We start from the raw sequence: 22,647 nt of genomic DNA, 5'->3' as shown, positions 1-22,647 counted from the left end.
ATGTACTTAATATTCATTTTGGTTTGTCATATTCTCTCTCAAGCATATCTGCTTACAATGACAATCCATCTTCCGCATGTTATTTATGTTCAATGATGTAGTTCTCTGATTTACTGTCAAATAACTTTGTTATACAAATTGTTATATATATACATATTTGTAATATTTTTTTACTTATCCTGATACAGTAGATATGCATTATTTTCAATTAGATATACCCTTGGTTCATAATTTCATATTCACATAAAATTACATTAAAACAAAAAATATAAAAGATAACTGTTGTCCCATATAAACTATTTTTGTTTCATTTTTTCCTTACAAATGTAATATTATGACAATGATTTTATCATTTCCACATGTCATTTTTTGTTATGATTATTAACATTATGTATATTTTGTGTTTTACTTTGTAACAGATTACATAATTCAGCCTTTGGCTGCGATGGAATTATTTTGATATACCATTTCAATAAAAAAAAACATATTTTATTGTTATGCAGGAAAAAAATAAATCAAATCAAATCAAATTATCACATTGCTTGTTGCCAATTTGAGGAGAAAACACAGATTAATCTTGATCTTATGAACACTGTGTAGCTCTAGATTGATCTTACCTCTCTACAATCCCAGATGTCCACACCATCATTCCAGAGAAACATCAGCTTCAGATTCCCTTTTCCAGGACCAAATTTAAGCTTCTTGATGTTGGACTTATGAGTTGGATAATTCCTGAAAACGAGACAAAGGCAAATTTGTTTAAAGGGGAAGTTCACCCTGACAAAAAGTTTATTGTAAAAATAGCAGAAAAAATAATAAAAATATTGCCGAAGGTTTGAGAAAAATTCATCAAATAATTAAAAAGTTATTAGAATTTCAATTATTTGATTTGTGACGTCATATGCGAGCAGCATTCCTACATAGCGAATGGTGAAAATCAATGAAATGTCATTTTCTCAGAAAATTTAAAATGGTTTTTACTGTACCTTTTGTATATCAATAGACAAATCATTCCACACCCAATCATGAATAGAAAACAAAATTAAGTCATCAGGAACCATATAAAATTTGAAATTCATGCATTTTATATTACATATCACATGGGGCAGCTGCTCGTTTATGACGTCACAAATCCAAAACTTTGAACTCTAATAACTTTCTTACTCTTTAACAGATTTTCCTCCAACCTTCACCAATGTTTTTTACTATTTTTTCTGCTATTTTTACAACACAGTTTTCTTCAGGGTGAACTTCCCCTTTAATCATCACTTTCTTCAATATCCAAACTCGAAAACAAAGGAACATCTGTGTATATATAATTTTTTGGGGTAAAAATATGGTAAATAATATATCACTTTGCAGGCACATCATGGTCTAGTGGTTCTGACTCTTTCCTTTCAAATATAGGGTCGTGGGTTCGAATCCCGGTATGTTTTTCTTCAGCAAGAAATTGATCCACATTGTGCTGCACTAGACCCAGGTGAGGTGAATGAGTACCTGACAGGATTAGTTTCTTGAATGCACTGAGCACTAGGTGTTCTTTTCTTTTTGTTGTGAGTCAGTTTTCTTTCTCTTCTGATATTGTATTTTGCATATTGCATTGATGATTATTATCAATGGACTAATCTTTGCTATCATTATGAGCAACTTGATTTGTATTCCTAGAAATGAAATAAAATCAATAAATCAGTGAGGGTATTAGAACAAATTACCCACACAAGATTCCTTAGGAACAATATTGTCTCACCTGGTGATGTTTCACAAAGATCTAAGTGTGACTTGGGGTGTTGCAAGAAACTTGCGATCAATTGCAAGTCTATTTTTTGTCCCTAAATCTATCATATGTCTTGTAATTAATTGCAAATTTTTCGAAAAATCGCATTTTGCACAAATGTGTAAGTTCCAAGAAGTAAAATTATTTCATTTAAAGTTTGGCATAATGTAAGGAATACTAAAATCATATTTTCACTTTGCGGCAAGCCCTGTGGTCAGAGTAAAGTCCAAATCGGCTTCAGGTCACAGCCTATGATGACGTCATTACAATTTGGATATGAATTTGGATGTTCATTCAGAAAGGCTCGAACTGGACTGAATTTCGATTTCAGTAGTCCTACCACTCTTCTGAACTCTGATCCCTAAGATTATATTAGTTGGAATGTCTTTGAAATTCGGATGGGAACGAATAGCATAGTGTGAGCTGGGCTTAAGTCACACTTGACTCTTTGTGAAACATCCCACAGAAGCTTAAGCCTGTGAACAAAATCGATCTTACCAATAATCTGGGGGGTGTTTCACAAAGATTTAAGTATGACTTAGAGTCGCACTTAAATACCGAGTAGCGTAGGGTATAAAAGGCTTGACCGCATTGGTCAGATCGTGTCATGAGGACGCGCACTACTGCCTATCTATCAATAAGATCGCACGTTGCATATCATGTACGAGTCAGTATTTAAGTGCGACTTAGGTCATACTTAAATCTTTGTGAAACACCCCCCTGGAGACTTACCTCGAGATCTTGGCCTTTAGGTCCCACACCCCAAGGTTGCCATCAGAGTCGGCCATCACCAGGGTCTCGCCCTTCCAAGCAATACAGCTGATTGTCGTCAGACTGCTCTCTGACGGAAGTTTGGCGCCCTCGTGGACCACGCTACCCTCAACCCAGAAGTGATGAAGGACACCACTGATCTCGGCAAATACAAAATGTTCTCTGATTGTTGTTGTTGCTGGTCGGTTCTCGCTGCTACTCTCTGGAGGAAAATGGGAAAAAGACGTGATTAAGTTTTTGTTAAAAAATTGAGTAATTGATTACTTACAATTGCAAGTTTATTTTTAGTCCCTAAATCAATCGTATGTCTTGTAATTAATTGTAAATTCATGATTGATTAGTAATCTGCTTGTTTAAACAAGGAGTGTAATCCGATTTGCTACAGCTTAATTTGATCTATTGATTGTAAAATTGCAACTGAAAATTTGCATTTGATTGCAAATATTTTCTTGCAACACCCCCTTAGAGTCACACATGTGCATTATTCACATAGGTAGCCATCTCTAAACAGAATTTTATAATCAATTTTGAGAATAACCATGAGAAAATGGTTAATATAAATGGTGAAAGGATATTTTGCTCTCTCTAAAGTACAAAACAAGGACAGATGTAGTATCTTTTGGAATTTGATCAGTAGTATTTAAATATGATTCCCAGTAGAAGTAATATTACAAAATAACTACATGTATATCTAAGTTTTGAATATCTTTACAGAATCAACTAGTCACATCAGTGAAGTTCAAAGGTCATTGTTAAATGAGAATGTCGTTGAATGAAGACAGGAATCAATTCTGCAAAGTTTATTTCATGATCAATTGACCTATGCGGTTTGGAAGAATCATAGGTCTACACACCTGCGAGATTGATGGTACTCCCCATCAAAACTCCATCTAAACTCATGCCGCTGGCTTGATGTTCAACATTGGCAGACTTCTTCTTATGGTGGGAAGGCGACCATTCCTATAAACCAATGAAAACATAAAGGAAATTCAGTGGTCAGTTGTATTATTATTACTATTATTATTATTATTATCATTATCATTATTATCACTGATATTATAATTATTATTATTTGTTTGGTGTCACCTGTGCCTGAGAGGCGAAAAGCGAACTGAATCACAATGCCTATCCCCACAGTACATATCACAACTCATAGAACCATATAAACCAAGACGTAACCTTCAATCTTCTCACTGTTCCCTCCACAAATACAAATACATATGGTCAAAGAGCCCTTTCTTTATCTGCTCCTGTACTCTGGAATTCTCTACCATTAAATATAAGAACTGCACCATCCTTCCCCATCTTTAAATCAATGCTCAAGACTCACTTATTTTCAAAATAGTCTTTTTATAATGTTAAATATATTATGTTGTTTTTGCTTCATTAGTGATGTTACTTTATGTATTGATTTAATTTGTTCTAATTTGTATTAAGTATTTTAGGATTAAGGTTTAGGTTTATTGTATAATTCAGATAAGATTTAATGTATTAGTTATTAGGCTCTAGGCTCTATTGACTCAGCTGGTAACATTGCCGACCAGAGGCAATGCCATCTTGGACAAAGTCTTGACGAATCTTCCAGACGTTTTTAATGAACCTGTTGTTCATTCACCAATTGCGTCCAGTGACCATCGTGTCGTCGTACTCCGTCCTTATGACGCAATTCAGTCTGAGAAGGCTACCAAGGTGAAACTTAGGCCTTTCCGAGATTCATCTATTCGAATGTTTGGACAGTGGATCACCGAATTTGACTGGACTGAGCTCACCGATGCTGAAAATGTTGATGAAATGGTGGAGATTCTCCATAGCACACTTATGATGCAGTATAAGCGTTGTTTCCCAGAGATATCAATTAGGAGAAGAGTTCGAGACAAACCATGGTTCAACAGCAGCATCCGTAGCCTCATCGAACAACGTGAAATCGCACACAGGAGTGGAGATTTGGATCGCTATCATCTACAACGAAATAGAGTTCAACGTGCAATTTCTCGAGCCAAAGCAAAGTATTTCCGTAGAAAGGTTGAACATCTCAAGAGCTCAGAGCCAGGAAAATGGCACAGACAAGTAAGATCCTTAACGGGAATAAAAAAGAAGCCCTCTTTCAACATTGGTCAAGCAGATAAATCCAACCGGGAAATAGCAAATGATATAAATCGGCATTTTCCCTCAATCTGCAACACGCTACCACCACTGGACTTGACAACTCTTTCGGCATATCTTCCAGCACCTACATCTCCGCCCCCTATTCGCGAGAGGGAAGTGTCACGTCGCTTAAAAAGCCTTAACTCTTCTAAGGCACCTCATCCAAACGACGTCCCTACTCGCATATTTAAGGAATTTGCGCCGGAAATAGCCACACCTCTTTCCTTGATCTTCAATAAATGCCTGAAGAACGGATATTTTCCGGAGAAGTGGAAGTGTGCATCTGTTACAGCGATCCCCAAGTCTACACGCGTTACAGGTTATGATCAACTTAGACCTATCTCTATCACGTCTGTTCTTGCTAGAGTTTTTGAGAGTTTCCTCGCCGACTGGTTAATGAATGACCTTAAACCCCCACATTGATTCATCGCAGTTTGGCAATATAAGAGGGAGTTCTGTTAACCACTATCTTGTCTCTATGCTGGACGTCATCTATAAGAATCTTGAGCAACGTGGATGGTATGCCAACATCTGCACTATTGACTTCACCAAAGCATTTGACCTTGTGAATCATTCGAAGGTCATTGAGAAGTTGATCCAACTTGGAGTTGATCCTTCAATAATACCGATTGTTTGTAGTTTTCTGTCCGACCGTCACCAAGTGGTCCGACAACAGGGACAGACATCCAATCCGATGAGCCTGTCTAAGTTGGGACCGATTCTTTTCCTTGCTCTTGTTAACGATGCTGCCCTATCTACACCATATAGATGGAAGTATGTCGACGACCTGAGTTTGGTAGAGGTATTATCTTCAAATCAGCAAAGTATCATCCAGGATCACGTTGATGAACTCGGGGAATGGTGCGCCTTAAATGACGTCACGCCAAAGCCTGAAAAATGTCAAGTTATGCAGGTGTCTTTCTTGAAGAATCCTCCTCCCATGTTGGATATCACCATCGCAGATGTTCACCTTAAACTCGTTGATTCTCTGACACTACTCGGTGTAGCGATTCGTTCAGATCTGAAATGGGACGATCAGGTCCAACAGATGACATCACGGGCTGCGCGGAGACTTTACATTCTGTGTGTTCTAAAGAAATTCGGAATCGACAAGCATGATCTTGTGACCATCTACAAAGCTTACATCCGTCCTCTTGTAGAGTTTGGTGTCCCTGTTTGGGGCTCAGGAATTACGAAGAAGCAGAGTAATGCAATTGAACGGATCCAAAAACGTGCGCTTTGTTTCATTGTGTACCCGTCTCCCCTCTCATATGCACAACGGCTTGCTCTTTTTAAGTTGCCTATGTTGTGTGAGCACAGGAATGATCTTCTTCTGCGATTTGGACGTGGTCTTCTGAAATCTGATCGCCATCGTGTCATGCTACCGGACACTCGTCAAAGCATCTCTAATCGTAGTTCAGGATTAAGAAATGCTCATCTTCTCCACTTGCCACGTTGCAAAACCCAACGATACAAGAACTCTGCGATTCCCTCCTTAACTAGAATGCTAAATTCCAACATGTAGTTTTATGCTAATAATCAGTATGTTGTGTATGCCAAGAATATCCATCTCTGTTTATCTCTAAAAAATATATAATTGTATTTGGTGAAATAATACACGTTTTTACCCTCATTTTTTTAAATTTCTTTCATATGCTTGATTGCTAGATAAGTTATCACTTGATGTTTCTAACTATTAAAGAAAAAAAATAATAAATTCCGTATTCATAAACAAGTTTACATAAAAAAAGAAATCTTACGGCTATTAAACACCGTAAAACAATATCACAATTAAATACGAAGATAAAATTCTTAAATTCCTGAGAATTTAATTGAATATAGATGTTTCTTTTTGTTTCATTTTTCATCAATTTGAATAACATCTAACTCGGCCAATTGGATATACATGCAATATAATACTACATTATGTAGGTTATCTAGCTAATCATGACTTATGTGTTTGATGATTATGATAATGATATTGATCTCTATGTAAATGGTAACTGTTAAATGGTAAGGATTATAATAATATAGCATAATAATACATGTAGTGACAATATTTTTATATACAGTGATAATAATGATATCATCTATAATAATACAATTTACAGTGCTCTATGCCTTATTTTCCGTATGTCAGATGTCCTACATTAGCCTTAAAATTACATTTTAAAAACATAATTCCATATTTATTTCTCAATGTGAACCTTCCACTTTGCGATTTAATTTTATATCCCAATCTCAACCTTCTTCACAACTTACAGGTTTGTTTATTGAACTTAGTGCATGTATTTCAGTTATCATTACCATATTATGGCTTTCATTTATAAATATCTTTGGAATCTATTTCGTAATGTGCTCTCATCTATAATTACCTTGTAAGTGCAATATACCAACATCAATTAATTAATTGTTACTTTACATTATTTGACTATTTCATGGCACTTATGTAACTATGAAATTTATGTTTACATTGTAATCTTTGATTGTATCAGTCTCCCGACTGTTTTTAACAAGGAAGTTTTTGTACAATAAACCGAAATGAATGAATGAATGAAAATATATTTTGTAAAGCGCATATAGTCTTTTGACTATTATGCGCTATACAAATTTCAAATATTATTATTAATGACCCATACATCTCTTGTCCCAATATAACTGATTGGGGAGTGCAGGTTGACCACTACAACAGGGTTTCTCCCTACTCATATATGAATAGTGCATTATTTCTTAGTGGAATCCTTTAAATATGATTACAAAGATGACATCTGAAAAAAAAGAGGAAAATTTTAAGTGAAATTGGTGTTAAATATGCAAACAATGTTTTTCATGAATAAATTTTCATATTTTATTCATAATAAATAAGAAATAACTATACTTACCAATGCTGTAATGATAGGGAAATGCTTGGGCATCTCTCGTAGGATACACAGAGTTCTTAAATCCCATATCTCAAATGGCTTCTCCTTGAACAAGACTATCAGATACTGCCTGAAAATAAGGGGAAAAAATTGTGTCAATATTCATAAGATATTTGAATTATTTATTCATCAATCTTGTTTTCCTAAAAAAAAAAAAAGTGACCAATACAATGTATATGGTCACCCACAATGGCTGATGAACCTAAGACGTAACATGTTTCCTATGTCATTAGTTATATACCAGCTTGCTGTTATACCAGCAGGAAGCTGTCCTGCAGAGTTCCTACGGGAGTTACCATAAATAGAAACACAAACTGACCGATATAAAAAAAAAATCATATTTTATTGTTCGAAAAAGAAATCTGAAATAGAAATACTCAGAAAATTAATTCTGCCCTATTGATAATGGGCCTGGCAGCCACTGTGCAGCGCCAGATATCAATTATATCTTATCAGATGACGCAAGTACATGTAACCTGGACAAGAAGAACGGGGGGTTCCACAAAGCTATTTGTAAAGCAAAAAGTCACTTTACAAGCAACTGAAGTATGGGAAGCTAAGCGAAATTCTCAATCATTGACAGGTATACATTTTTTTTTTTATAAATCACCAATTTATGGATAAATCATATAAACAATATATACATAAACAATACAAAATTTAAGTTCCATAAATGTAAAAGAACAATCTAATGCTGCAAATGGAGGGACCTAAAGTAAGCATAGCTTGATGTGGATTTGTAAGCCCTTTGAAAAAAATCATTATAATTTCAGTATTAATATTCAGTGTTGGAGCTCGATAAGACAGCTTGCCTTCAACACCAACACTAAACTTAAAAATTAATCACCCATCTAATCAACATAAAAACAATCAAGTCAATCTAAAACAAAACTAGACCCACTGGCCTAAAGCCAACCAGTAATGGACCATATGGTATTAGTCCAAGCGAATACAATACACTTCTCTCATCTTAAAGGTCAAGTCCACCCTGTAAAAAGTTGATTTGAATCAATAGAGAAAAATCAAACAAGCTTAACGCTGAAAATTTCATCAAAATCGGATGTAAAATAAGAAAGTTATGACAGTTTAAAGTTTCGCTTATTTTTCACAACAAAATAGTTATATGCACAACTCAATGACATGCAAATGAGAGACTCGATGATGTCCCTCACTCACTATTTCTTTTGTTTTTTATTGTTTGAAATATAGAATATTTCAATTTTCATAGATTAGACAGTAAGGACCAACTTGACTAAACCATACAATTTTAAGGCGATGGTAATTCCACGTGTTCAGGGAGGAATGAAACTTTGTTTCAAGGACAATGAGGAGAAAATGGGAATAAATCATATTTCATATAATGAAATACAAAAGAAATAGTGAGTGAGTGATGTCATCAGTCCCCTCATTTGCATACCGAACAGGATGTGCCTATAACTGTTTTGTGAAATTATGTGAAACTTAAAAATGTCATTATTTTCATATTTTACAAGTGATTTTGATGAAATTTTCAGTGTTATACTCGTTAGACTTTTCTCTTTTATTCAAGTCAACTCTTTGTTGGGGTGGACTTGTACTTTAATGACTACTACAGTTTTGTAATATCGTTAGATGATACTCAAGTATAGTTCACATTACTGACTCTTTATCAAAGCTTTAGACAGGCTTTAATCTTACTTGAGGTGTGAGACCTTTAGTGCCTCAATGGGCGGTTCATCTCCTTTGTGTTCTCTCATTTGTATGGTTCGTCCTGTCTGCATGTCCAGAAGCAATAGTTCATTACGGACCATTCCATTACTGGATGGGTTTGGATAGCTCACTGACAGGAAACTTGTGAGACTGACCCACTCGATACATCTGACAAAAGAACAATAAAAATAAGCTCTTCATACCATGGTCAAGAAGAAAGAAAATTGACAAAATTGTTATCGCACATCCGACCCATCATTGTTAAAAAATGATTCCCTGTCGACTATCACTCACGATCTTCTTTTTCAGCAAATTTCATACAAGTTACAATATTATTGCATTAAGTGATAACTGATTACCGGTAACAACAAATTAATTTTGCTGTTCATAAAAAATGTACCGCCAATGACATACCTGACAGATGTCGTGTGAATGTTGTATTCTCTGTACAAAGACCCTGTGGTAAGATTGTAAACTTGAACTAAACCAGTTGAAGTACCTGTTGATGAAAAATATAAATGTAGGTGTTTTTAAGTTTATGGTACACACATCAAATCCTCATATACTGATATTAAACATCATAATTTGAACTTATAATAACGCTTGAATATTTTACAATGATATTATATACTGCAATTTAGTGGCTATGTAACGACCATGTCTTTTGGCTCTCCATGATACTTTGATTTGTTTGAACGTCATAATCATCATCATCACCAAAGTCATCATCTTCATCACCATCATAAGAATTTATCATCATCACCATCATCATCATCATCATCATCATCATCATCATCATCATCATCATCATCATCATCATCTTCATCATCATCATCATCATAAGTGACATCAAGCAGATTTATTTTACCTATGGTAATGAGAGGCTTGTAGTAGTGGACATTCTTGGTGGTCAGAGGCGGACACATCCTGATCACTACTGGAACATCGGCTATCCCACTCGAGAGACCAGTCATCACAAACTTGAGTAACACCTGACGGCCATGTTTGAAATCCCCATCGATAACTACGTCCGGAGGACACAGGAAGTCCGCGATGGAGGTCTTTGGGGCAGGTATCTGAGTTGGCCTTGAGGCAAGAAGAGGCGGCAAGAATTCAAAGTCCCCGTTGAGCGACAGAGGGAAAGCTTGACCGGGGGAATGGAGCGGGGATAGCACAAGCTGGGAGTGGTTGTTTCCCGTGGACGATGCGTCGTGATCGACGGTCATCAGCGACCAGAAGAGAATGCGGCCGTCGCTCAGCATGAGGGCGCTGTGACTCTCGCTGACTGGACTACAAGCCAAACCAAAGGTACGCATGTGTTTGGTGACTCGTAGAGGGTCAGACTGGCATCGTAAGTCATAAGTCATATCCTGACCTTCCAAGATCATCTCTCCACCTATGAAAAATAAAATATAATAAAATGAAATTATTGTTTGGTACAGTAGCAACTTATAAACAGATTTTCTTAACCTGATGACCCGAACAAATTAGATTGAGGGAAAAAAATTGGAGGCCAAATTAATTTTGTGAAACTATAATGCTGTAACTGTATTTCCTACTGGCTCAGAGGGAAAATCATGACTGCAAAACTTAGCGTTCTCTTTTACATATCAAACTGATTGGGAATTCCAGGCAGTGTTTCATACAGCAGTTCTTTAGTTAGACCTGACTTAGGACCTGACTTAAAAACGCATGACTGGCTCCCAAATCAGCAAGCAGATTCTCTCTATCAAATAATCATTATGCATCAGCTGAAGTTGATATCCAATCTTTGTTGCTTGAACTTCTTAACAAGCATTGGATGTAAAGTTTATTATTTATCAAATTTGATCCAGGTTATATGAAGATTGAGTGGTTTTAGACTAAGTTTAAGAGAGGAACTGGTTTTCAGACACTGCTAGTATCTCACCTGATGGTGTCCCGTGATACTGGTCTGATGGTGTGGTAGGTGCTCCCGGAGATGTGGTCACCAGTCTCCTTCTGACTCTCACACTTATACTCCCATTGTCATGTAAACACATCAATACATCACGTTGCCTGCATAAAGTGGAACCAAGAAAAAGAATGAGATATGTCAAAGCACCAATACAACTGGGGGCCGTTTCATAAAGCTGTTCGTACGTTGAGAGCGACTTTAAGAATGACTGGTGATCCTTTGTTGTGGTAAAAGGTGTACACCATTGGCGTTGGTTTAGCGCGTAAGAAAGGTTCACCAGTTGTTCTTAAAGTCGCTCTCAGCTTTATGAAACGGCCCCCTGATATGGTTACGGTGGTAGTATGAGAAAATGTTCAATCAATACTCACAATCTCTATTTGAATTCTCACACTTTCCATAACTTACACTTCCATAATATTGTATTGTTTTATTGCCATTTGTATCTGTTTATTCTCTTTTTATCTTGAATTTTCTTGCCTTATTATTGTACATCGTATTTGCTATTACTCTATTCTATACATTGTATTGATTTTTATTGGAATTGAATAAAACATTGAATTGAATTATATTCTAAACAACATATATATTGTCATGGTCTCTATGAATAAACCCATGAAGGTTTTAGGAGACAGAAACAAATTTTGAAATAAAAATTATTAAAGTTAGCTTATGTTCTGTGTGGTATTATGGAAAGCTAAAAGCATGTGACTGTGTACTTATACAAAAGAAAAGGCCTTGTGAAAATAAGTTCTTAAATAAATCACTATACATGAACATATTACTGGCATATCCAAAGAGTCACACACAAACAATACAGACACAGATAATGCATGAAAAAAAAAATAGGAGGATCAAACAACCAATATTGAGACAAGGAGGACCATTTCAAAGATTTCTTTTAAATAAGTTTATAGGAGAACTTCAATATAGATGGATAATGATAACCAACAAGGACAGATAACCAACAAGGACAGACCTCGTAGGTCTAGACAAAGACTCTCCCGACAAACTTGCTGTAACAGAGAGCCACTTCTTTCATAGGAATCATACTGTCTGATCGATTGCAAGGTCTAGGATCAAAATCTCCCTGGCATACAGGAAAAGTAGATGATTACCAACAAGGTCAGACCAAGTAGGTCTAGACTAAAGACTTTCCGTTAAAGGTCTACTCACCTACACGGAAAGACTTGCTGGAACGGCGAGCCACTTCTTTCCATTGGAATTACACTTACAGTCTGGTAGATTGCTAGATCTAGGACCAAAATCTCTCTGGCATACAAAAGGAGTAGATGATTGCGTCTGGATCTCATGTAAGACAACTGAAGGCATTCGCTTACTCCCTGACTATCAGGGTCATCCACTGAGGTATTCACTGATCTTTGTCTGGATGTGAATAAAAGAAAACATAATACTGTTTCTGGTCATTTAACGACATGTTTAATGTATAATAATTCCAATTCTTGCTAGTTTAACTATCAAATTGTGCAAGATTTTGTTCCTGGTACTTTTGCTGGACCAAAACATTTTTCTTAAAACAGCTTCTCTCACAATTTAGGGAAGTCTGATATCCCATCCCCCTATTGCATACACTCATGCAATTAAAATATACTGCACTGCTGTTCACTTTTGATGGTCCAAAAGTAATATATTTCTTTTGTCAAAACATTGATATCCGTAAGTTTCTTCTTCTATTTTATAACTTTTGTTTATCTGTTATGCCGATAAAATACCAAATTTTATTTCAAATCTATAATTCCTTCAATATGGAAATTCACACGAATGCACATCATCTCCCTAAGGTTAATGAGCTCATGAAAGAGACTACTTTTCAAAATTTAAAGGACAAGTCCACCCCAACAAAAAGTTGATTTTAATAAAAAAGAGAAAATCCAACAAGCATAACACTGAAAATTTCATCAAAATCGGATGTAAACTAAGAAAGTTATGACATTTTAAAGTTTCGCTTAATTTCACAAAACAGTTATATGCACATCCTGGCTGGTATGCAAATGAGGAGACTATGATGTCATCCACTCACTATTTCTTTTGTATTTTATTATATGAAATATGAAATATTCTAAATTTCTCTTCATTGTCAAGTGATACAACGATTGATTCCTCCCTGAACATGTAGAATTAGCATTATTTAATACTATATGGTTCAGTCAAGTTGGTCCTTATTGTCATATAGATAACAAATGAAATATAGTATAATTCAAACAATAAATAACAAAAGAAATAGTGAGTGATGGACATCATCGACTGACTCACCTAATTGTGCATATCACTGTTTTGTGAAAAATAAGCGAAACTTTAAAATGTCACAACTTTCTTATTTTACATCCAATTTTGATGAAATTTTCGGCACTACGCTAGTTTGATTTTTCTCTATTTATTCAAGTCAGCATTTTCCTGGGGTGGACTTGACCTTTAATATTCAAGGTACTGCTACAAGCAAACCAACCTCAATTTACCATTTATTAGAACAAAAATAGAATTTCTAGCGTATTCTGTATGTAGTATGATGGAGAGAACAAGAAACCATGAAACGTACTTTGCTTTGTTGTCGCCTACAAGAAGACGAACTCTCTTGAGTGCCGTTCTCGCTCCGCTCGCGCTGCTCCCTCTACGATCACTTGCCATACCTCCTGTCATCTGATTGGTCGTCTGTGGACTGGGCGTGGTGATGTAAAACTTCTTGCCATTACTCGAAGGCGGTCTCGCTGCACTGAAGTCATTGACGAACAAAATGCAATCGTTCCCAAGTACTGAAATAGAATACAAATTTGATCTTATTACACATAAAAAATTCATATTCATGTCTGATAAGTAAAAAAGACACATACCGGTAGTTCATGCATGTCCATGAATGTACTTATATCGGAGTAATGTCCAAACTTAAAGTGAATGTGGGGATGGTCATAATTTCAAAACGAATATCAATCAACACGCAATTTATTGTCTGCAACTAAACTCTGCACTGATTATTTTCTCACATGTTTTCATTATGGTAGCAACCAAGTAGTTGTCAAATGATATTAATTAATTATAATTTTCAAGCTAATTGCAATTCTAACCTAACATAAAAGAAGGCATACTTCTCATGATAGAGCTGTCAAAACAAACTATTGCATTGAATCGGACAATATTATGAAGATGTCTATTGCAATTCTGATAATCAAGTTTTCAGAGTAATGCAAGAAAATTTTGACTCCCACTATCAATCATAGGTCGTGAGATTAATTGCAAATGTGCATCCAATTGCTGTTGTACTTTTTGAAACAAGAAGTTCAAATTGATTTGCTATAGATAAATTGATCAATTTCAAATTTGCAACAGAAATTTGCAACCGATTGCAAATGCTTTCTTGCATTACCCCATGTTGTATTCTGCTTTGTATGCAATAGTGAAACATACGGGGTACAAAATAATCACGCAGGTGTAGAGATCAGAAAACCACTCTATAATCACTTTATTCAGCTTTTAACTCCAATAGTCTTCAGACTTCACAAAAAACCGAGTTCACATTCAACTACATGTACAAGGTTGAAGAGCATGAAGAGTCAACTGCCAGGTTGCTTAGCATAGTACATGTTGTCTCCTCTCTCAATAATACACACATGTATTTATGGTCCTGTTCAGGACACACCCTAAAAACCAAAACAAAACTTGTTTCTATTCATTAAGCACCTGGCCCGGTGCAGGCATACAATACAGGCTAACCTGTATTGTACATAACTTTCTATCATTCACTTCAGGCTCTATGCCCATGAGTTATGCAGAGATGCCAACTTTTGGAAATCAGAATTAGGGAGGATTTGCAACCGACACCAAATTATGTGCGCATAGCGCACATCTCGAGCGCGGAGCGCTCGACCCTTGCGGCCGGGGTCAAGCTCTGGGTTTCTAGATGCTCTCTGGTGCAATCTGACCCTTATTTTGGAGCATTTCACATGTTTTTAAAAAAACATTGTTCCCACTTTTTTAACATAAAAATTAAAGAAAAATATCAAATATGCATTTTTACATGTACAAAAAAATGAGGGGACAATAGAAGAAAAGTACCTGTTCAACAATAATAATGAGGAATTATCCTCTTTATTATTATTAAAGCGCGGGTAACGTCTTCCTCCTCGCTGGTCCCTTGCTTGGTGAAATAAGTCAACAGGGTACTACTACTAGTGGAGCTCGAAGATCTCGTCTTCGCAATGTCCGTATGCCGTTTGCTCCCTACGTGCTTCCGAATATCATCACGACCTCCGTGCTCAACTGAAATGTCCACGCTGCAAATTGTGCAAAATTCATGGTAAATTCCTCTTTCCGACTTCCGAATACACAGGTACTGGAGACTGTATTCAGTCTTATACTTCTGAGACCATTTCTTGGTCTTCTTTTGTTGATTTTCTGCCATTTCGTGTCAATATCAACCCATCAATACGCCGAAATTACACACCGATATTCCACCGCACGACTCGACAAATCTAGCGGCCGCGAGCGCACACGCCTCGCGAAGCTAGCCGGGCCTACCGGCCTGGTGCACAGTGGATTCCCATTGGGCATATCACATGCACCAGCTTTTTCGCTGCTCCTTATTTGTCTGCCTTTCACACAGAATTTAGTAGCAGCGAACATAATGGAGTTACGACATAATAAAGTTAGCAGACGATACATGTACTTCCAATCCAATTTGATCAATGCAAAAAAATCGTAATTTCGGGAGGATGAGGATGGTAATCGTAAGGGCGGGAGTTGGGATGAATTTTCGGGAGCCTCCCGATGAAATCGGGAGGGTTGGCATCTCTGGTTATGCTTGCACCTGTTAGTATTTTACATAACTTTCTTTCATTCATTCAGGCTCTATGCAAGAATAATAGCCTCGGTATTCCAAACTTAAATCTATATATTTGTTTCTTTAACATGTACATAATGCAGATAAATTTCCCAAATTAGACTGAATGACGTTTCATTTCGGATATAAATACTTACATGTAAGGTTTGAAGATTCAAATGGATCAAAAGAAAAGCAATGCAGAACATCTGTAAATGTCTTCTTCCATAATTTAGTGCCAGTATCTGCATTCCATAGCACGATGCTATAGGGAGGATGTAACGCCACAAGCAGATCGTGTGATGCATCCTGGGTAGAGAGCCATTGTAAATCTATTGAAATAAACAAACAATCGATGATAAGTACCAAAGCAGTACTGGTCGATATTGATTTCAATGTTACTCGATTGTTGCCTGCAAAATATCGCCAATGACACAATATATCGCTGAGCCTGAAAATTCATTACACGTTCATTATCAACTGCAATTCTGTCAGAACAGAGAAGAGGGAAATGAAAGTACAGCTTTCATCGGTGCTTGTCCATGAGAAGCGGGCATTTGGATAGCAACTTAACGTCCCGAGATGGTTTAAAGCAATTTACAGAGCAGCTTTTTTGGTCATTAAATAGTGATGAACTCTTCACCCTTTATAATCGACAATATTTTGGCCATACTGTTACCATGATATATCAACACAATCATAAAACCATTATTGAGTATTCAATATTTGTTCAATATTGAAGAAGATTATAATCTGTTTCTACCTTGTACTGGCTTGTTGCCGTCTGAGAAACTAGCTCTCTCTGTAGCTGCACATACATCCCAGATGATGATAAGTCCACTGGAATCAGCTGATGCTAGTCGAAGGGTGTAAGGTGCATCTATGGTATGATGGTAATTCTCTCTGGCCCACTGAACTTGAACCACCGGACTACGGTGCTTCTCAAGCGTTTGAATTATCTTGATGGACAAAAACGGATATGCACAGCATATATTATTTAAGACTATGGAATGTTATTGGATCAGCTGGTATTCCTCAATTTGCAAAATTAGTATGTATATTTGTTTTTAAGATAGAACTTCATTTCAACAGCAGGGAATAATTCTGCTTTACATCAGGTTTGATTAGTATTTTGCTCATTTTAACAAAAAAAAATCTCAACCAAGTGCTGTAGTCTTATGAAAAACCTGCCATATACAAAAGACTTTTTTGTGTAGCAGTCTTTAAAAAAAATGTGAAGCAAATTGCAATGCGATACCAGGAAAATTATTCCCTAAGCAGCATGTCTTTTGAAGTCAAACAGTTGCTTATCTGTGAAGATCAAAAGTGATTTTGAAGTTTTCATCACATTTCCAGCAACGCTCAAGACACTTATTTTTTATCAACAACAATCAATACTTGGAACCACTAGTCAGCGAATTAAAAGTACTGGTAATAAAAAGTTAAAAGTTCTAACTACCTTCCTAGAACTAGTTTAACATGTAATGAGAACGGTCGAAGCGATCTTCCAAACCGGTTCATAAAACCACCTTGCGATGTAGTTTTCAAGATCGCTTTGCTTAAACTGGATTTAGTGTGAGGACACAACCGTTCTTCGGGAAGTGATCTTTGCACATTTTGAGCTCGCTACTCCACACAGTGTGTAGAATGTCTACGCTGCAGTTTCGAATTTCGCGCAAAACATGCGTGATCAAATGGGAACGCTAGCAAAGCGATCTTCCAAACTGGTTTCCTGAACAGGTTTCCAGTAAACTAGTTTTAGAAAGTGTAATGAGAACGGGGTCTAAATACACACTGTACCTGAATGCCTTTGGTTTCTATAACAACCACTGAAGTGTGACAGCCGTATGCAAACAAATTTTGCCATCCCCTGCAAAGAAATAAAATAACAGAAATAAGAAATTGATTAATATTACAAGTACAGTGTATATGAGCAGAACCAGTTTCATCTTCAAACTAAAATTATGTTACCTTGCCATAGAATTCATAACTTACAATTCCTTCACTGTCTACATATGGCTATGGCCTTGATGAAATTTGTATAAAATGGGCTTGTGCACTTGAGCCTAGCAAGGTGGTGTTTAGAGAGTAATTTGAGGTAATATTCTAAGATGCCTGGCATATTTTTCAATCAAAAAGCAGAGCAAGGAATCATCACAAAATGATTCTTTTATTCACAGATTTACATGAAATTCTACCCCTTAACGATAACATTCCATTGGAATTAGACCTGACCATGTAGTCTGTGCAGTGCCCGTTGTCTGCTTATATTTTATCTGAGCAATCCTAATAAAAGAAGACATATAACCACGAGTTTTACATCTGCAATACACAGATATTCATTTTTTTTAATCTGAGCCAAAAATGGTGAAATAGTGAATTTCAGGCATTTCATATAAAGGCCTCAAAATTCAGCCTTTCTCATCAAATCACTGAATCGTGTGTAAAGTGAATGGGTGTGCAGACATGGGGCACACTTGTGTTTCTTTTCCAATCTGAAAATGACTGGTTACATTTTTTGAGGGATTTCTGAGGGATGGTCTCTGAGAATTTGTACTTGACTAGTCTCAGAACCACCCAAGATTTAGTCTAGATCTGTATTGACAGCAAAAAAGCATTGTTAGAGCTAACAATGCGCTAACAGGGGCCCTGTTACAACCGGTAATGTGACAGCAATGCCTAATGTTACAATTAAAGTGATTGGTTAACATTGGTTTGCCTTTTAAAAAATCTGAGCTAGAAGGTCACACTTGTCACCTGTGTCTTTGATATGTTACAAAAATGAAGCCCAGAAAAAATTGCGTTCGAGAATAATTATTTAGTGCTTCAAAAATTGAAATATAAAGTGACCGAAAACACCATCTTAATTTCATCCTATACACTTAAATGTGTACTATTTAGGCGTCTATAAGACGCCTATTTACAAAATCGGGGTTTGCCTTGTAGTTTTAGCTTTTCATTCTCAATAATGGTTGTTTTCAGGGTTTATTAGTTCTAATACATGCACTTGTAAACATGTTTCATCTTGGTTTGAGAATTTTTTAAATCGGCTGCTCACCCCGGGGGGGGGGGGGGCACTCAGTATATAATGCATAGTGGGTATGTGCCGCGGAGGGGACCCCCATTTTTACACTCAAATTTCCGTTCCAAGGCATAGCATTTTTGTCTTATTGAGAAAAAGAACAAAGAAAGCCGCTCCAAAGCATAGCATTTTCTTCTTATCGAGAAAAAAAGAAGAAAGAAATCCGCTCCAAAGCTTCGCATATTTTCCGTTACGCCGTTCCGGCCGTATTGACCTGCTACAACGAGCCGCAGTTTTGGTGAAAAGAGGCCGCAACGCGCTGTCCGACCATCGCATCTGCGCTAGCGCACCCGGTGCCCGTGCCGCGCTATAGCTGCATCAAAGACCTTATGCACGTATGCCCGTTCCATAGGGATAAATACGCAATCACACACAGGCGAACCGTTCCAAGGACCCCCGTTTTCACAAACATTTGTCGTTCCAAAGCCCGTTCCGAGGACCCTCCTTTTTACAATAAGCCCGCTCCAAGGCCCCCGTTTTTTGTCTCGCCCGCTTCACATACCCACTACTTTTTTGGTCGAGTGCCCCCCCCCCCCGGGCTGCTCACAAAGTTAAACAATACCTTTAATGCATTACTTACTCATTGCAAATAAGTTTTGACTTCACAATCCGAAAGATGTGACTGGGCTTACTGTTAGTGCCCTGTTAGGCTACCAATGTTTCTGAGCGGCCAGCACTGGACATTAGTTCAGGGTGCAGTTTATTTATTTAGAAAAATCTAAACTCATTCATCCCATTATCATCTGATTCACACAATAAACACACATGGTCTTTTCACTTCCTTGTGTGTATACTGTGTGGGTGGGATCAATGGCCTGTATTCTGAACTCCGGTTTAACTGAAACCAGGGTCCAAGTCTGGTCAAAAGTTATGGGAAGCTATGAGTGTAAAAAAAATGTTTTAACCTTGATATTTGATGTGTGTACTAGAATGCTTCCCATGGTTTAATGGTGAAGACGTCTATTGTAATTATAATTTCAATAATTTATTTTTTTACGATTTAAATGCCACATGTGATATCTTGATCATCTGATTATAAAAATCGATGTCACATTTGGCTTCCCATAATTAAACCACAACTTTGGACTACGGTTAAAGTTTAACCCGAGTTCACAATATGGGCCATTGAGTTTAGGTTTTCCCAAATAAATAAACTAGTACATAGACTACCCAAGCTTTTCTGAAGTATTTTTTTGTTCTAAACTTTCTTTTCACAAACTGGTATTTCCACAAATGCTTATGAAATAAATTTGGTCTATTTTGAATTGCAATACTGAATTTTAATATATATCTTAGTATTTTATAAAAATCTTGAATACATTGCCATGTTTCACGGCCATGATTTGACAGACCCCAACCTTCATTCGACAAACCACGCTTTTAAAAGTCAATGTGTGCAAGAGCTGCTGGATGGCACTGCACGCGGTATGCAACCCGGAAGTTGCAGAGGCAATTTGCACTCGCATTGCACTCGAATCCATTGTCAAATAAAGGCAACCTCAAGGTAAAGGGAATTAATAATGTAGAAATTCAAATGCGGTAGACTTTTTCCCTAGTTTGTTTTTCATTTTGAAGATATCATCCTCACACCGTAAAGTACTTGCATATTGAACTAAAAACCTTAAATTTGGGCTAAGCCGTCATGTGCTATGGGAATATGGTGCAATATTCCCATTTTTTATGGCAAAATTATGGCTTCCTATAATTACTTTTAATTTTTTATAGAGAAATCAGGACTTTTCTGTGGTGATTGATATTCTCTGTGCTCTGCACTGTACGCCCTAACCTAAGATGCTTTGATTCTTTGTATGATTGACTGTGCTGTCTGCTGGCTCGTGAAAATGAGATTGCTTGTCAAATCTCGGCACATATTTTTGTGTGCACTCAATACTTCAAAACATCACATGCAATCGCGATCGATCAGCGACCGATCGCATGCGATGTTTTGAAATCGGCCTTGAATAATACGTGTGAGGAGAAACTAGATACTGGCCCAAAATCACCAATTTTGAGGATAACCGGAGGATGGACACGGAGTGAAATACGGGTGGAGAGTAAGATATTAAGTCATTCATATCCCTCGTTATATTTTTTTTCTTTAATTTTTACGATAACCATGATTGCCATCCCACCTTTTATGACTCGGAATATCCGATCTAGTTCACTGTCCCGATGTTTGGGTAGGTGGAGCGTAGCCGTAGTGTAGCGGTAGTGAAGTTAGCCAGGCGGCTTCTAGAGAGTAAAAATCATTTACTAACGTAAGGTTACTCTCATACGAAGCCAGGCCTTCTATCTCATAGACCCACACAAAGGAAGCCAAAACCTGAAACTTTCACCCCCGAGATTTCTACTTTCCTTCTAAAAGATCTAGCTCTAAATCATATACATGGGATAAAACTTCATTTCCGACATTTCTACGCTCTCGTTGTTATTTTTAAAACAAGAATTCATCAAAAAAATGAAAAAATATTGCGAAAAGACGGAAGAGACTTGCCCGATGTTTACGCCGTCATCTTGTTTCTTATTGTACTTCCCCAACGTTACGGACGCGAGCGTCGCGTAACGTTGGGGAAGTGGAGTGGAGTGGAGTGGAGCCTGCACGAACATCGCCTGAGGTACGCCCCTGCATGCATCATCATGCATCGCGCCCCCAGCTTTCCCAAGCTACCCCTGGCCTCGGGAATCGCGCCGCCCCGATGCAGCGGGGGAATTTCACGGTGGGTGCTGGTGCTGGCCGGGCGGAGCAGCCCGTCTGGAAATCCTCCTCCCAAGTCCCAGTCCCATACTTACCAATCACACGCCCCTTTGTTGAGTGGATGCAACCCCCCAGTGATTGTCCGAGGAGAAATGTTCATCTTCTTAGCTTTGTTTCTGGACCTTTAGACACACTATTCCAGGACAGCCGAGTGATGATATCGAACATAAATCACACAAGTATTCAGTCGATCTCTAGTCTAATACATACGTATCAGCGCCATACCGGTACCAAAATGACGTCACATGTTATCCTTTTTTCTCTGCTCATAATAGCTCTCGCGGTAAGGTGCGCCCAGCGTCCAGTTTAGATTGATTGATTGATTGATTATTTAATTGATTGATTGTAATAATTGATTGATTTGTGACATGACTTCTGTATAGAAATAATCTTAATAAATTAAAAAAGTTTGTGTGTAACGAGAAGCTTTGAAATATTAATTAGTTGAATATTATCCAAACCATGCACAATTTCATTTTTCATACATAATACCTTCCCCCCAAAAAAGAAAATAAATAAGTAAAATAAAATGAATAAATAAACAAAAACTTAAATAAATAAAATAAAATAAAAAAAATGAAAATAAAAATAATAACCGACACTCGTGTTTCTTTTTAATCATATAATGATACATATCAAATTGTAAAGTGTATTTTGTAGTGTGGTAATCTTCCTTATATTAATATTGGCCTACTGTGTTGAACGTCCTGATCGACAGAACAGTTTTACACCGTCTGCCTAAATAT

The 22,647-nt window shown here is 37.0% G+C and overlaps 1 protein-coding gene across 1 annotated transcript in view; it reads right to left on the bottom strand.

Annotated features, from left to right (window-relative positions):
* Positions 1-22,120, bottom strand: part of LOC129272616 (WD repeat-containing protein 11-like) — a 45,073-nt gene extending 22,953 nt beyond the window's left edge. The window contains exons 1-14 of the mRNA XM_064107299.1: positions 21,937-22,120; positions 17,865-17,934; positions 16,828-17,023; positions 16,223-16,396; positions 13,791-14,004; positions 12,410-12,619; positions 11,210-11,337; positions 10,169-10,696; positions 9,715-9,799; positions 9,289-9,468; positions 7,573-7,681; positions 3,400-3,505; positions 2,507-2,747; positions 618-732 (exon numbers count right to left, since the gene is read on the bottom strand). Coding sequence (XP_063963369.1) covers positions 618-732; positions 2,507-2,747; positions 3,400-3,505; positions 7,573-7,681; positions 9,289-9,468; positions 9,715-9,799; positions 10,169-10,696; positions 11,210-11,337; positions 12,410-12,619; positions 13,791-14,004; positions 16,223-16,396; positions 16,828-17,023; positions 17,865-17,934; positions 21,937-22,001 — 2,421 coding nt within the window. The 5' untranslated portion in view covers positions 22,002-22,120. The remainder of the gene's footprint in view (positions 1-617; positions 733-2,506; positions 2,748-3,399; positions 3,506-7,572; positions 7,682-9,288; positions 9,469-9,714; positions 9,800-10,168; positions 10,697-11,209; positions 11,338-12,409; positions 12,620-13,790; positions 14,005-16,222; positions 16,397-16,827; positions 17,024-17,864; positions 17,935-21,936) is intronic.
* Between the last annotated feature and the right edge of the window lie 527 nt (positions 22,121-22,647).

This window comes from Lytechinus pictus, chromosome 12, assembly GCF_037042905.1.
Source record: "Lytechinus pictus isolate F3 Inbred chromosome 12, Lp3.0, whole genome shotgun sequence".
Lineage (NCBI taxonomy): Eukaryota > Metazoa > Echinodermata > Echinoidea > Temnopleuroida > Toxopneustidae > Lytechinus > Lytechinus pictus.
This window is presented reverse-complemented; position numbering and strand designations above follow the sequence as displayed.